General features: G+C 32.5%; 1 protein-coding gene and 2 non-coding genes across 5 annotated transcripts in view; 2 read left to right on the top strand and 1 right to left on the bottom strand.

The window, feature by feature from the left end:
• Ccn (cellular communication network factor protein Ccn) overlaps nucleotides 1-16136 on the top strand; it is a 294872-nt gene extending 278736 nt beyond the window's left edge. Inside the window, exons 10-11 of one of the 3 annotated variants that reach the window (XR_013007498.1) lie at nucleotides 11518-12722; nucleotides 13038-16136. Coding sequence is in view for 1 of the 3 variants with exons in the window: in XM_076416498.1 (XP_076272613.1) it covers nucleotides 11518-11756 (239 nt within the window). In the remaining 2 variants the exon portion in view is untranslated. Of the gene's footprint in view, nucleotides 1-11517; nucleotides 12764-13037 lie in introns of those variants that run through there. The other 2 variants (XR_013007499.1, XM_076416498.1) reach the window with 2 other exon arrangements.
• Nucleotides 2339-2410, top strand: TRNAC-GCA (transfer RNA cysteine (anticodon GCA)). Its single transcript has one exon. It is a non-coding gene; the product is annotated as a tRNA-Cys (tRNA).
• On the bottom strand, nucleotides 6480-6584 carry LOC143204373 (U6 spliceosomal RNA). Its single transcript, XR_013007597.1, has one exon. It is a non-coding gene; the product is annotated as a U6 spliceosomal RNA (small nuclear RNA).
• Nucleotides 16137-17276: the final 1140 nt, after the last annotated feature.

The raw sequence follows: 17276 nt of genomic DNA on the forward strand, positions 1-17276 counted from the left end.
ACAGTAAAACACGTTCATTTAATACATAAGTTAAAGTTATAACTGAAATACCAAGCGTTGCTTATCTTACCAAAGCTCCACAGTGAGTGGATGGTTATTATGATTTCTAATAAGGAACCGCATAATCATTAACAAATGGAATTCACTTCAGATACACTAGTAACAACAATGAGTAGATCCGAATTTCTTTTTCATTCTTTCAATGGTCACTGCAGTCTATAGACTTTGGTCCATGAAAACAGTTATAACAGATAAATATGAATCAAATAGAGTGAAGCTATTTATTAGCGATTAGCTATTATAAATATGAAACTCTATAGCTTTAATTACAAAATATTGCATCCATTTTTCATATGTTTCCTTCCATATTTTAAAGATAATAGAGTATATCCTGATGGAAAAGTCAAATTTCACAGTATTATAAATATTAGGTGCTCCCATATATTTTGATCAGCAATGTCTATAGACGTGGTAAGCTATTTACTAAATATCAATATCTCATCCAGCCCTAAACTCGATGTTTTTAACATTCCTTTACATCAAACAGTAGTGTTCAATATTGCGTTTTCGATCTTTATTGCTTCTGTTGTTTGATTTGAAGGAATCGGCTGGTGAAGATCGTCAAACACTTGAAAAATCTAATGGTGTTACTTATTGGTTGTATCTTAGTTGTACATTTTGATTTCAACATGGCAATTTTGATAAATCTAATAAAAAGGGGCCTGGATGATCAAAAAACAGACAGGCAGGGGTATCAGCATTTTATCCATTTCTAATTAATGTCGTGGGGAAACTGTTTACTTTGCTTTTCACTCACATTTGTGGAGCAGGACTGTTTTAAGGGCTTCTTTTGTTAATTGTACTGAATCTTAAATGCATTAAGAAAAAGGGTGGTTTAAATATGATAGAGACAAATACACTGGCACGCTTATTTACTATTGAAAAAATTTACAAAAATGTACAGTTTTTCTAGGTATTTCCCCTTACTGGTTACGCATTTTATCCATCTTTCCGGAGGTTTTTTGATGCCGGTATCAAAGAATTTAATTTTTAAATTTATTTTTAATTTATTTTTCAAACTCCTTTACCTCATCGTCTTTGTTGAATCTTTGACCTCCGAGTGCTTCTTTCAGTGGCCCGAACGACTGATAGTCGCAAGATGATAAATACGGACTGTAGGGGAGGTATTGCAGTACCTCCCACCCTAATTCCGATATTGTATCGAGCATGAGAAACCCGGTATGAAGGCGCGCGTTATCCTGAAGAAGAATCGCACTTCGTTCTGGAATGCTCCTCTGTTTCGAGCGATAAGCAGGTTTCACGTGTATTTTCAGAACGTTAGAGTAGTATGCAGCATTAATGGTACGTTGGGTGCGCAGGAAATTGACGTACAGCACGCCCCGCCCGTCCGACGGTTTAGGAAGCCATCACACCGTTCTTTTGCGATATTGAAGGTGTTCGTAGATGATAGACTCTTACACTACCAAGACTGATGCCGAGTTCAACCGAAATGTCTCGAACATTCATTCTACGGTCGTCCAAAATGAGTTGTTCTACGCGGCGAGTGTTATCTGGTATGATGCTGGTTCGCGGTCGACGATCATGCGGCTCATTCTCGACGGTTTCGCGGCCATCCTTGAATGTTTTGGCCCATTTAAACACGGCAGCCCTACTCAAGCATTCACTACCAAACCACACCTTCCCACACAAAAAAACGAATGATAATACGTTGCGCTACGGCGGTCGGCACTTGACGTTCACTCATGGTCGTAGCACGCGCGTGAAACATGCGCTCACAGCGTTTGTCTCCATCATATTTGAGCCACCCTCGTACTGATGCCATGAAAAGTTTTCCAAATTGTTTTCAGTATACCAAAATACATAGAAATCGGTTGAAACACCAAGAATTAGTTGCTAATATATAGAAGAAGTGTTTTCGACAAGAACAAACCTAATTACGATTGATAATGCATGTTGTATCAGCGTTATCAACTGAAAGAACGACAGGTTCAATAATAGCACCAGATAAATAATTATACCAGCCTAAATTTCGGAAACTTTAAAATTCAAATTGTCGAAATGATCCATATTTATTGCTAGCGTCAACAGCCTGATTACATTCTCCTTTTGATGGATTGTCGGTATTTCTATTTTAATTGTGTGCATTTAGCGGCTCGATGATAAATTTCGCTCGTTTCCGTCCGAAATTAACTAAAGTCATTGTCGCGTAGGTTGTTCAGATTATGATTATGAAAAATGTATCGCCTACATGTAATTTGAACATCAGACATAATGAAATTTTTGGTATGTATAATCCGTTAAATAACAATTCAATGTGGGGGGTATAGCTCAGTGGTAGAGCATTCGACTGCAGATCGAGAGGTCCCCGGTTCAAACCCGGGTGCCCCCTTGTTATGTTTTTGTTTTTTAGGATATGTAGATTTTTTTAAGTGAAAAAATCTTCAGATTAGATTGTTATTTCCATTTACTATATACAATATAATATAATATATAACATAATACTCAACTAAAAATCTAAAGAGGTTATAAAATTACGACAATGACTGTCACTTTAAAGATTGATAGTATCTCATTTCGTGTTTTAGTCTAAAAACTCAGTTGAAAGTAAAGAATACTTACGTGAAAAAAAAACACTTAAAAATGAAAGTGTCTGAAGAACTAGACAGCTATAAAATATCAAAGTGATAACTAAGGAAAATATTTACAGCAGTATTTCGTTAACTACCAGAAACACATGAAATTGGATTTAAAAATAAACATAAACAATTGGATAATGAAAACAGAAAATCCCTCAAGAACATTTTATGAACTTAAGGCAAATAATCGAAGATAGAAGAACAGAAAAGACATGGGATCTTTCTGATTTTCAAGAAGGTATATGATTTTAGTAATCAAAAAATACTGATAACATCTTGAAAGATTATTGTTGCCAAAAACATAAAGAAACATAAAGTGCTGCTTTACCAAGACAATGCACCGTGTCAAAAGTCGGTGAAAATTATAACAAAAATCCATGAATAGGGCTTCGAATTGCTCCCTCATCCACCGTATCGTCCAGATCTGACCCCCAGCGACTATTTCCCGTTCTCAGATCTCAAAACAATGCTCGGAAGTTTTGATTTATGTAGGTGTGAAAATATATTTTTATTTTGCTTAAACAGTTTAATTTCCGGAATAACAAGTGGTGAAATGTTAGATCCACCGAGGCACTAACAATACTAACAGACTATACGTATTTGAATTTTTTAAATTACATTTTAAAGTTATTTTTACCAACTAGCATTTATCTGGACTGCACCTATTGTGTAACATTGATTTCAAAGCACGGTCCTAGGCATTAAGTCTGTCGACTGATCAGTGACCAACTCAGAGACCATTTCATAAAACATTCAGTCTTACCCAACCTGGTTACTAGCGTGATTGTAATGAATATTCACGGTCAAATTGAATGCTCTTGACTAGACGTATTTACAACTGCAATCACAGATAAAGTATATAATGCCCTGTGGGATTCGAACCCGATACTATCGCAGCTGTAGGATAACTGTAAGATTGTTGTTGTTATTATGTTGTTTCCATTATTCTCTATTAAATTAAAAATAATTCTACTATTTCAACAAACCAATTGGAGAATAATGTAAACATTAAATTAACACCTATGTAATTGTGTATTGTAATAGCATCTAAGCATCAGAAACTAGTTGCTTGATGAAACTACTCCCAACGTACCAAGAGAACGCCGTAAAACCTCGTTCTTGGAGAAAAGGTTATAACTGTTTCTATCCAAATTTTCATATTCCGATGACCGATCTCGATAGGCCTCAAAACTAACCGTATATATCTAATATCCTTTCGGCGTCTCATCCGCTAAATAGCCAGTACAATGTCCCAGCACAAAAATATCTTAACGTTAAAAAATAATCTCTCATGAAATTATCCTATACTGTCCCAGTGTCAAAATATTCTTCCGTAAAGTATCTCACCGTGAAAGGCCCTATGATAAAACCACAGGGATAAACGGTGTTAACAGTCCACGTCCAAGAAAAAAAGGAGAAGCTTAACCCCTACTGATGGTTCTATGACTTCAAAGAACTTCCCCTCAATGGCACCACTTGGTGTTACCAATCGGTAGATGTCAGACCAGGCCTCTCCATAGGAACTGAAATCTAGTTAAATCTGTTAAGGAACTGACAGCACGAGTTTTAATCATATTCTGAAAATTCCTCAAACTATTATTCCTCGCTATATAGAGAGCACCATCAAAATACTGAACGCACTGTAGCGTTCTGAAATATACTGCAAGACTTGGCATGTAAACTGAGTAATACATGCGTGTCGCATTCTTTACACGGAAGCAGTGTTGCCAACAAGCAACAAGATGTACGTGGTGCATGTTGCATGGTGTTCACATTATTTTGTCTATCCCCTGTACATATTACATCCCCGTTAGATTACCGTTGTTATAAAAAAGAAGGAAAAGCAAGATGGAAAAGAGAAAAAGCTTGAAATGTAAATCCGTCGTCTCGCCGATTTAAATCGCATTACGGTCGCAGGGCGACGCGGAATAAGGAACGTTCCCGGTCCCGTTTTTTTTTTCCACGCCGAAACGTCGGTTTCGTTTTATTTCGACCATCTGCACCGCATTTCTGCGCTCGTCGATTATTCGTCGCGTATGGGCCCATTTTCTAAATAAATGACCGCCCGGATTGACAGAAGAATTTCGGATTAATGTTCGGGATTTATCGGCAAACCGTACAAACGATATTGCAGGACCGTCTTTGTTAAAATTTAAATAGAAACTTTTTTCTCAGTATATATTTTTTTAATTCATTTAAATGTTACTAGTCGTTGACGACTGATGTATTTATATGAATCAACGATCCAATAGCCTCATGAATCCTATAATTTTACAATTTTTTTTTAAGTAATAATAAGGCACAATTGTAGACCAAAAAATATGTAACATATCGGTGTGTGAATAAAATTATATACACATAACACAAATCTAAATAGTATAAAATAACAGATCAATTGAAAAGTCCCCGGCCTACCATAGTAAAACATATTTTTTTAGCAAATTACTTTTTTTTATTCAAGGGTCGATCACCTCTTCATTCGACGAAAATTTCTTCCCAGCGAGCATTCTTTTGAGATTTAAGAACAGGAAATAGCGGCTGGGGGCCAGATCTCGAGAATACTGTGGATAAGGAAGCATACTGTGGATTTGAAGCCCAATTCATGGATTTTTTAAAACGTTTTCACTGACTTGTGACATGGTGCATTGTTTTGGTGCAGCAGCACTTCCTTTTTATTCAAATGCGGCAGTTTTTCGGCGATTTCGTCCTTCAAACGATCCAGTAACGCTATGTATTAGTCGCTATTGATGGATCTTCCTTGTTCAAGGTAGTCAATGAAAATTATTCCATACGCATCCCAAAATACAGGCGCCATAACCTTACCAGCTGACTGTCGTATTTTTCCACGATTTAGAGCGGGTTCATCGTATGCAGTCCACTCGGGTGACTGTTGATTGGACTTCGGAGTGAAATGATGAAGCCATGTTTCATCCATTGTCACATATCGACGCAAAAACTCGGGTTTATTACCCTTGATCATCTTAAAACACTGCTCCGAATCATCAAATGGTCGTTGTTTTTGGTCAAAATTGAGCTCGCGCGGCACGCACCCACTTTGTACAGAGTTTTCTCATACCCAAATATTCGTGATAAAATATGATATGATATACACGTTCAGTTGATATCTTTAGAGTGACTGCTATTTCATTCAATTTCAATTTACGGTTATACAAAATCATTTTTGTATTTTTTAAAAGTTTTCGTCGGTAACGACCTCTCTTGGGCGTCCACTGCGTACACCGTCTTCAGTAACATTTCACCAGGTCTAAACTTAGCGTACCAATCCTTGATGCAAAAAGCAATATTTTATCAACACTCAAACTTCCTTTTTATCCATTTTTTTCATAGTAACAAAAGTTGCTTCACTCAAAATGCTATAATTCACAAACTAATGATTATATTCCCATGTAGAGACCAATATCCTTCAGGAATGATATCAATCCATCCAAGTTTCCTGATCCGAGGCAGGTCTCAAGGCTACTCCCCAGCCCTAACCTCAGTCTCTGACTTCCTGCAATCGATTAATATATGTTTCACAGTTAGAACTGTGAAGAAAGAAATTCATGGGTTATTCTACAATGTTTATTATGTTGTTATTATTTTAAATCGGGTATATATAGGCAAACTTTTTCTTGGTATATTCTTTATATTTGGTCGTTCATAGTCATATCATATTTTTTTAAAATTTTTTTAAATTTAAGTTTATTTTCGTTCACTAAATCCCAATTTAATTGATCAAACACTCTGTAAGATTCCAGTATATGAGCGGTTAGATCTTTGTACTAAAATAAAGTATTCGTTCTTGTTTCTTTCGTGCGATGTAAAAATATGGAACGCTTCAGGATTTTGCCTGACACCATTGTTAAGGGGACATTCTAATTTTCTTCTCTGTATCATTCTAATTTTAGTACCGATTTACCTACAATTTGTCTTTACAATAACTTAAATTTAGGTATATATCTAGGAGGACTCAACGGCCCTATCTTAATCTCTGGTGAAATAATATTTATGTATTAACATAGCTGCCTTTTAATGCACCTTACTACACTACACTACACAAGATTAAATGGTTTGATTCTTTTGAGTGTGTGTCCTATTCTGGTGTTATCCCAGGGTTATATTAGTTCGATATTGACATGAAAATGAAGTCTATTATCATGTCTACTTGCAATTCTCTTGATTTCCTAAGTGGCAGTTTATATCCTGGGGTCTCGATGTAAGTAATCAGTCCAGTAGTATCTGGGCACCTTCAGTATTTCTCAGTACTTTGTTATGGTAAAGTTGTATTGTATTTATATTACTTCTCGCGGAACATCCCCATAATTGAATTCCATATGACCATATAGATTTCAATACTTGCTTGTATAATAGTAATTTGTTAGATATATATTTAATTTGTATAATAGTTTTGTATAATAAAAATTTTCGTTCTTTGTCGTAAAGTTTATTTTATGATTTTCCGCTTAGTTTTGAACAAGAACGAAAATAAAATACGATTTTTTTTGGTATAAAGTTTGCTTTTGTAATAGTTATAGTAATAATACTCATATTTGAATTTTTTATAAATTTTAATTATTTTTAAAACATTCACACAGCGCTGATAGATGGCACTAGAGTGATAAACAAAGATCAGGTGTTTTGTACAAATATAGAACACCTTAAAATATCGTCGCGAAGGTGTAAATATTATGCTGATGCATTATGTTATATATTAACTGTCCCGTTCGGAATCAAGACAAGACATGGGCTCCACATGTTGCTTGTAATAATGTTTGGAAGGTAATCAGCAAATTTTAATTAAATTGTGAATTAAATATAATAGACATTTTAAATTCTATTTCTATATTTTAAGTTGCTATCGAGGGGAGAATAGGTCAATGAAATTTGCAACACCAAGAATCTGGCGGGAACCAAAATATCACATTACCGACTGCTACTTTTGCATTGTGAATACATGTAAAAGACGTAGAGATAAAAATGCAAAACCTATGGAATATCCTGATCTGGAATCATCTTGTGCTCCACTCGCACATGATCTGACATGACCAGTACCCCAGCCACCGAAAAAATTATCGCGGAAGTAGCTCATTTCTTAGTTCTCATAAAAGCAATTCCGATAAGGAGTGTTTAACTACATCAGAACAACCAAAACACCATCTTATTACTACAGAAGTTTTTAATGATTGAATTCGGCATTTAAATTTGCCAAAAAGTAAAGCAGAGTTTTTCGGCTCTCGCTTAAAATAGTGGAGGGAATTCTGATGGAGGGTGCTGATGTTTATGTCACGGATCATTATAATCTATTAAGATATAGTATGTATGAACATGAAAGAATGTAAAAGCGTGCACTTTTAAATTATTTTCTACTTTTTTTGTAAGTTATTTTGATAATAAATCTTTATAAAAATAATTGAAATCTTCATTTAAATGGTTTCATTTTCAATTAAAAATTAACACCGCAGATTTTGAAAAATATCGTTCAAGCGGTTTCCTAAATAAAAAAGCAAACTTTGTCATGCCATATACTTTTTTTCGTCTAATTACGGGCTAAATAATTGGAATTTCGTATTGACCTGTGTAATTATGATTTTTTGCCAATTAGCCATCTTCGTCCATTTCAACTCCAATTCTTTCCTTTTCATTTTTACATTTTTCTTCCAGCGAAGTTTTGCGTCAACATTCAATTCGAGACATTTAGCGTTATTGCTATATAGAATGCTATACATGAGCTGCACATGCACATATTCACTTTTGTTTTCTCAATAATAACGTGACAAAAAGATATCTCAGATTCTATCGTAAGATACTCGGAAAATATTACGGAACATTTAGCTCATTCTAAATGCGATTCATCATAAAAACTTACCTCGTTATTTCTCTAATGAACAAATCGTTTCGGTTCTTTTAAAACTTCTTTCCGTAATATTTTCGCGTAAATCGCTCCCTACATTGGATATAATTTGCAGAAATGGCGCTCTACTTCCTTTAAAAATAAAAAAAATTGAGATCTTATTCTTTAGATAATTGCTTCATGTTTTAGTTCGTTATTTGTAGGGAAACATATATATATATATATACAGTATAGTTTATGTATTTAACACGGTTTTGGATCAGAGCAATCTAGTAGTTTATAAGGTAAATTGTGAGTAAATTGTGTGAAACCAAATCAGTAACCCGTTTTTTTTAATTAGTTGTAGTTTTCGAAACGTTCAATAAATTCATTGTTTTCCTACTTTTGTCCATTAACGGCCGTTTATTGAAATAAGTATAAATTATAAATTAGAAATGAACAAAGGCTGAACTGAGTCTTTTACACTGCTTGGGCTCTATTTCACGCATTAGGGTCCAACAGTAATCCCTCATTATATCTTCCTCACAAACTCCTTGGTATTACTTTTCAATTTTTGATATAGCCTCTGTCCTTGCTTGTCTCTCATGTTTTCAAGTTGTGTGGAGAAAATCAAGCTATGAACGCCAAAAAAAGCTTAGAGTAATTTTGCAACAAATTGTCGATTATGTTCCCTAATCCGACGATTTGTGATTATTAAGAAAGTTGTGAAAATACTTTGAAACGATACCCATGTTGCTGTTTCATCGGACCTTAAAATTTTGGTAAATTTTGTGTTTTCTTAAAATTCGAAAATATTCCAACAAATATTCCTTGTCTCACTTCTTCCCGGTGATTGAAGACAAAGTTCTTAAGGCCTCATTCTGTCTCATACGACATACATTATCATTTTATCTGTACCGCCACTATCTGCACGTGGAACTGACTTCGACACTGATGATACATCAGGATGATAATTTTCATCGAGCAAAAGTAGCAACCATCTACACGATTTTTCTGCTCTCTCCATAATATTGACTCAGAAAATGAAAATTATACATTATCACCAAGTGTTGTACAGCTTTGTTCTTCACGCGTTACAAAACAATTTCGATACTACAGGTAGTCATTGTTTACTACAGCAAAGCCACAGTACGCATCTTTGAATGTATTTTTTCACGTTTATGAACCATATAACATCCACGAACGTTACAAAAGACTTTCAATCGACTTTGTGTCGTCATGTCTTCATTTTCACAAGTTCCAAAGTACAATCACAATCGTTGTGAGAGCGCAGTGTTGCCACCATACGCGAACTCGTAAACTGGAACCAATCTTGACGCACGGGTTGAAGATATAAGTTCAGGGCATCAAATAACGTTAAGAATCTTATGTAATTACACAGTAACAAAGCTCGAATATGTTATAGTGATGCTTTCCTGTATTACTGTTATTTGTTTCTTAACAGGTCAATTGAAATGTCCCCGACTTACCATAGTAAAACACATTTCTTTGTCAAAGTTAGATTTTGTTTATTCAACATAATTCCCTTCAAGGGTGATACACTGATTATAGCGACCCTCCAACTTTTCGATGCCATTTTTGTAGTACGATTTGTCCTGTGCTTCAAAATAGGCCTCAGTTTAGACGATCACCTCTTCATTCGATTAAAATTTCTTCCCAGCGAGCACTCTTTTGAGATCTGAGAACAGGAAATAGCCTGTACATAGTATACGGTGGACGAGGGAACAATTCGAAATCCAATTCATAGATTTTTGACACGCTGCATTGTCTTGGTAAAGCAGCACTTTCTTTTTCTTCAAATGGAAATGTTTTTCGGCGATTTCGTCCTTCAATCGGTACAATAACGCTATGTAATAATCGCTGTTGATGGTCCTTCCTTTTTAAAGGTAGTCAATGAAAATTATTTCATGCGCATCCCAAAATACAGGCGCCATAACCTTGCAGTTGATTGTTGCGTTTTCCCACGCTTTAGAGTGGGTTAATCGCGTGCAGTCCACTAGGATGACTGTCAATTGAACTTCGGAGTGACATGATGGAACCATTTTTCATCCATTGTTACATATCGAGGAAAAAACTCGGGTTTATTACGTTTGATTATCTTCAAACACTGCTTCGAATCATCAACTTGTTGTTATTTTTGGTCAAAAGTGAGCTCGCGCGGCACCCACTTTGCACAGAGCTTTCTTATACCAAATATTCGTGAATAATATGATCTATACGTTCAGTTGATATCTTTAGAGTGTCTGCTACTTCATTCAATTTCAATTTACGGTCATTCAAATTCATTTTGTGGATTTTTTTATGCGTTCACCGTCTTCGGTGCTCATTTCACCACGTCTAAACTTAGCATACCAATCCTCGATGGTTGATTTTCCTGGGACAGTGTCCGAAAACTCGGCATCAAGCCAAGTTTTTAGTTTGTATTTTATCTCTTCAAAAAGCAATATTTTATCAACACGCGAAATTCCTTTTTAGCAATTTTTTCACAATAACCAAAGTTTCGTCACTCAAAATGTTATAATTCACAAGCTAATGATGCGACAGCTATCAAATCTATACACGCATCTTTTGAGGGTTAGGGATGCATAAAAAACATATGGATTTAATTGTAGTAGCACCATCTATGTGTCAGGCCGGGGATGTTTCAATTGACCTTTTACACTGAAACACTCAATAAAGTTAAGACGATGGAATTTAACATATAGATTAAATTGTTCAACAGCTGGTACATAATTTTATACATACGCATATTCACTAATATATATTGCTGATAAATTAGATGTAAGCACGTAATATAATATTCCTTTACAATAGATGTTATTTAGATATTTACAATAGAAAAATTATGATTACAACCAGATTTTCTACAACATTGACACTCAATTCACCAGTACCTTCAGCTGAAGTGAATGGTGATCCAAAATCACCATTGATACATTTGAAAATAAGAATTATACATACACTAATACGATTTAGATACAATATCATAATTTTTGTAATTTTGTTTAGGTCCTGGATCATCAGAAAACACTTCAGATCTTCTGCCAGAATATCTGGAACCAGGCGCTGACCTTTGGGCCGACGAATTTCCTCCCAAATACGATTCGGACGATTCCCGATTGATCACCGTGCTGGTTCAGTGGGTCTTGAAATGTCGATGCGCCCCGGACACGACCGAACCACCACCGTCGAGCACCACCGCCAGCGCCGCCGTCAAAGTGATTTTACACAGGGTGCACCGAACTTAAAATTACCACTATATGTAATCCGGGTTGTGATCATTACTATGCGTGAAAAATTGTACATATATTTATATATACATAACGGTTTTTTGGCATATCATATAGGAAAAAATACTAAAAAAAAACAAGAAGGGGGTCCACTTTCAACAAAGACACTTTAACTAAGTGCTGTTCTTTTTTAGGGTAAGGATACGAAACAATGAGGTAAAAGAAGGTGTTAATATCGTTATTGACCAGCTTATAGGCCATCACCCTTTTGTTCCAACCTTGCTTCTCACTCTGCAATTATTTTAACACAAGCAGGATAGGAAATAATTCATTTAATGTTATAATCGACAATTGTACTGAATTATTAATGGTTTCAGATATGCGATAGTGATAATACATTGCAAACATTTTTGGTGAATGTCTCATCAAAAGTAAACAAATTAAAGGTAATATTTGTCATTGTTTTCGAAATATATTAACGAGTGTTCGGTTCCAACATTGTGCTATATTTCTGTTGCAGGTCTTTCTGGTATATTTTGTTAAATAACAGTTGCTGAAATAGTGTTATTAAATAATCCTATTGGTGCTGATTTTTAATATTTTATATTTTATATTATATTTAATATTTTACTAATTTTCGAAATATACCAACGATTGTTCGGTTCCAACATTGTGCTACATTTCTGTTGCAGGTCTCTCTGGTATATTTTGTTAAATAACAGTTGCTGAAATAGTTTTAAAAAATCCTATTGGTGCTGATTTTTAATATTTTATTACGAATTTTCGAAATATACTAACGATTATTCGGTTCAAACATTGTTTTATATTTCTGTTGCAGGTCTCTCTGGTATATTTTGTTAAATAACAGTTGCTGAAATAGTTTTAAAAAATCCTATTGGTGCTAATTTTTAATATTTTATTACTAATTTTCGAAATATACTAACGATTGTTCGGTTCCAACATTGTTCTATATTTCTGTTGCAGGTCTCTTTGGTATATTTTGTTAAATAACAGTTGCTGAAATAGTTTTAAAAAATCCTATTGGTGCTGATTTTTAATATTTTATTACTAATTTTCGAAATATACTAACGATTATTCGGTTCAAACATTGTTTTATATTTCTATTGCAGGTCTCTCTGGTATATTTTGTTAAATAACAGTTGCTGAAATAGTTTTAAAAAATCCTATTGGTGCTGCTTTTTAATATTTTATATTTTATATTATATTTAATATTTTACTAATTTTCGAAATATACCAACGATTGTTCGGTTTCAACACTGTGCTATATTTCTGTTGCAGGTCTCTCTGGTATATTTTGTTAAGTAACAGTTGCTGAAATAGTGTTGTTAAAAAATCCTATTGGTGCTGATTTTTAACATTTTATTACTAATTTTCGAAATATACTAACGATTGTTCGGTTCAAACATTGTTCTATATTTCTGTTGCAGGTCTCTCTGCTATATTTTGTTAAATAACAATTGCTGAAATGGTTTTAAGCAATCCTATTGGTGCTGATTTTTAATATTTTATTACTAATTTTCGAAATATACGAGAAGAAAAAATCTGTATAACTTGAATTTATCAAGAAGAATTGATAGTGCAACTTCATTTTCCTGAATATTTTGAAATACTAAGGTATTCATTTTTAAATAATTAATATTCAAGTTTTATGCTATAATTAACGTTTTAACTAATTATTTGTATTGACGTAAATAATTATGTTTTAAATTCATTTTAATTTTCTTAATAAGCATTTAAATAAATATATAAATATTGTTTCAACAACATATAAACAATCTATATTAATTGTAACCGAAATTTAATATTAATTTTCTGGTTTATGAACCATATCTAGTTCTTCACAGAAAGGAAATAATTATAATCAAAAATGTTATAATAAAAAAGCTAACATTTATAGTATAAAGACGTTCAATAAGATGAACAGATGTGATTCAATGGTCAAATTTAAGGTTCACAATATGAATGCAGAAAAAATATCGATATATCGATATTTTCTGAAAAAAATATCAAAATTTTTGCCCGATATATCTATATTTTTCGATATATTTTCACAATAAATTCGATACAATTTTTAATAAACTTTTTAAATTGGTACTTAAATTTAAAAAATTTATTAAATAGGTTCAGATATTTTAAAATCTCACTACTTTTTAAAATAGTCAGACAATAATATTTAAAAATGTAACAATATATATTATTTTAAACAAATATTTCGCTATTTTCTATTTTTTCTTAAAAATATCGATATATTCTTTGTAAAATAACGATTTTTTTTTCTCCGATATATCGATATGTTTTTTAAAACATCGAAAACGATATATCGATATTTTTTCAAATAATCAAATAACGATATAATCAAATAAACATAAAAGTCTTCACAATACAAACAGATCTTGAAAAAGTTCATAAACCTCCTCCAAGAGTTACTATTTATAATTTTCATTTCGTTTAACAATCAAGCATTCAAATTTCACGATCTTATCCAGTTAACTTGACAATATCACATGTTGTTAATATTTCCTTTTTGTATACTGTATATAATTTGCTCTATGATTATATACCTTCTGTATTAAAAAAATAAAAGAAAATGTCGATAAATCACCAATTAACTCTGAATTCCTTTATCCCTTAATTGCTGTTGTAGGAAATATCGTTTTCTATATTTTAAAAATAATATCGATATATCGGAGGACAAAAAATATCGGTACTATCGATATTTATTTGCAACAGCTCTAATATCTGCGGTTGGAGCTTTCGTTTTTAGTTCTTAATTTTGAAGCCGACCGGAGAAGACACCACAAAATGAAAATTCAATAGTCTATGTTAAAAAATTTAAATATCTTTATATTTTTTTGAAAAAATATCTTAAAAATATTGATATTTTTCCAAAAGAAAATTTTTACCAATATAACCGATATATCAATATTTTTTCGGCATCTTCAAGTTGATGCTGCCAGGATTTTTCATCAAAATTATCTATTTCTGTTATGTAACCTGATTATGAGTCAGAATCATTTCCTTAGACTTAACATTATTTATGAAAATATCGATCAAACTTAACTATAAAATATATATCAACATTGTTTAATTTTCTCTTATTCTATTCATAGCTGCAGTTATAAATGTTTTTGTTTCCACTAAGGAATTATTTCCATATCTAACTCTATTAGTTATATTTTATCATCCCAACAAACTATTAATGAACCTTTTGATTTTATTTACGAGTACCACTTAACCACCCCAATTTTCGCATGTGTGTTCAATAGAAGCCGCTTTTTGAACACTACGTAAGTTTTATGGCACATAAGGTTGTTTTATCATCTGTCATTATCGGTCAAATAGTCAGAAAACTCGAATTAACTGGTTTAGTGAATAATCAAACGTAGTTAAATGTGTTCATATTAACATCATATATATATATATATATATATATATATATATATATATATATATATATATATATATATATATATATATATATATACCACTTTAAATTCATCACGAACTCTACATCTACTCATTGTTCACTAAAAAAATTATTTGCATGAACTTTATTATTAATGTTCTTATATTCGAAAAGAAACAAGTGATGTGTATTTTATAATTCTCGAGAATCTAGACTTCATCAATAATGTCTTGCAATGTTTGTACATTTACCGCTCTTGAAAAGTTAGTTTAATTTTCTTGTTTGTCTGATAAATTATGTACTAGACAACTAGCCAATATGGAAATAATGTAAATGATATTATAAGCACGAGTTTTTCCAAAAAAATCGGACTGTAGAAGGTTCGTGCAAAACGGAAAATCCAAAGTGTACTTTTTTACATAGTTTAGTGTTTGACGTTAGAGTTTTTAAAAGCAAATCGTAAACATTTAGGTGAACACAGAACAAAACAGTATACTCCGCAGTAAAATCGTTGAAATTCGATCGGGTTTTGTATAATAAAAGAGATAGTATTAAAGAAACAAATCGGTGCTTTTGATAACGGTAACATATATTTTAAAATTATCTCTTGTACAGTACAGATCCCGTCGGGACATATAATAAATTTTCTTGCGAGAGGAGTGAAAAAAAAAGCCGGATAGTTCACATATGGCACATCGCTATGACGTACCAGAGAGCATATAAATCTCAATAACAAACACAGACACATACACTAACACTCACACAATCACATAAAATAATTTAAAGGAATCGTAGTTTGTTTAGTTACAAATGTGAGAAATAGAAACAATAAATGTTATATTTACGTTTTTATTTGTAATCTTGTGTACATAACGGTATGTTATACTGAACTTGTGTTACGTTGTTGATGTTTTGAGTTTTTTATTTCAAACATTGTGTATTGAATTTATTCAATAAAAATTTGTCAATGATTTGATTTATTTCTCTTCCAAATACCACATATTTCATTAAATTGCCAGGATAAAACAGTGTTGGGAACAATCGACTGAAATCGACTATCGACTGTTAAGTAATTGACTACTTTTTACTATCGACTGTTTCAGTCGCTATTTTTGGTTCGATTGATTTTACTACTTTTTACTAGTGACTTTTTCAGTCGTGTACTTTTAGTTATTATTTTCGGTTCTACTAGTTCATTAGACTGATTTTTAACAATGTGGCTGTGTCGTCCTAGGCGTGACCTTGAAAGTAATGCGCCGAATTTATGCTTATATAGATTTATATGTAATATATGTGGTTTTATGTTTTTTTGTAGTTTGCTTTTGAATAACTATATATTATAAATTAATATAGCAGCATTTTGAGACGTTAGTTTCCGATGCCAAAAAAATAAAATTGTAAATGATAAATAGTAAGATAATTTTGACTGGCATAATAGGTAATACTTTTTGATAAACTTTCACGATTTTTGTCCAAATTATTTGTTGGTCAAAACTTTTTTCCTAAAATCTTGAAAACTAAGATTAGGTTCCAAAGGTTTCAGAATTGCATCGATTCCGAAAGATTTGAAGAAATTTTTGCTGTAGCAGTTGTTAAATTTCTTATAAAACTATTAACGCTAAAGAGGTAAATAAAGTATATTAAATATTTGTAATAACTACATTTCTGATAGAACTTTACTTTAATATTCAACAATTTATTTTTATGGCTGTTAAGAACACCACAGTTTTAATTTGTTGACGAATGGACTATCTTAACAGAATATATAATATAATAACTATCGACTGTTTCGACTATTTTCAGTCGATAGTTCTCAACGCTAATTATAAACAACATTGTATATTGTCTATGATTCATTGCGCATTTCGTTAATTTAGATTATTTTTAATAAGTTTAATTAATCTATTAGGCACACTATAAAATAATTAAGTCATGTGGTATAGTAGGTGAAGAAAAAATAAGAAAGGGACTGCGGTCTCTGATGGGGATGAAAAGCTATATGAGCAGGAGAACTTGCATTGTTAGGAATCTGCGAATTTTTTTTAATTTAAACCTAAACTGCATACTATTTGCTTCTTTATAGTTGCAGTAATAATTTTGGTTAAAAAATT

Source organism: Rhynchophorus ferrugineus, unplaced genomic scaffold (assembly GCF_030347505.1).
Source record: "Rhynchophorus ferrugineus isolate W39M unplaced genomic scaffold, kcgeb_rfMv2 rfM10, whole genome shotgun sequence".
NCBI lineage: Eukaryota > Metazoa > Arthropoda > Insecta > Coleoptera > Curculionidae > Rhynchophorus > Rhynchophorus ferrugineus.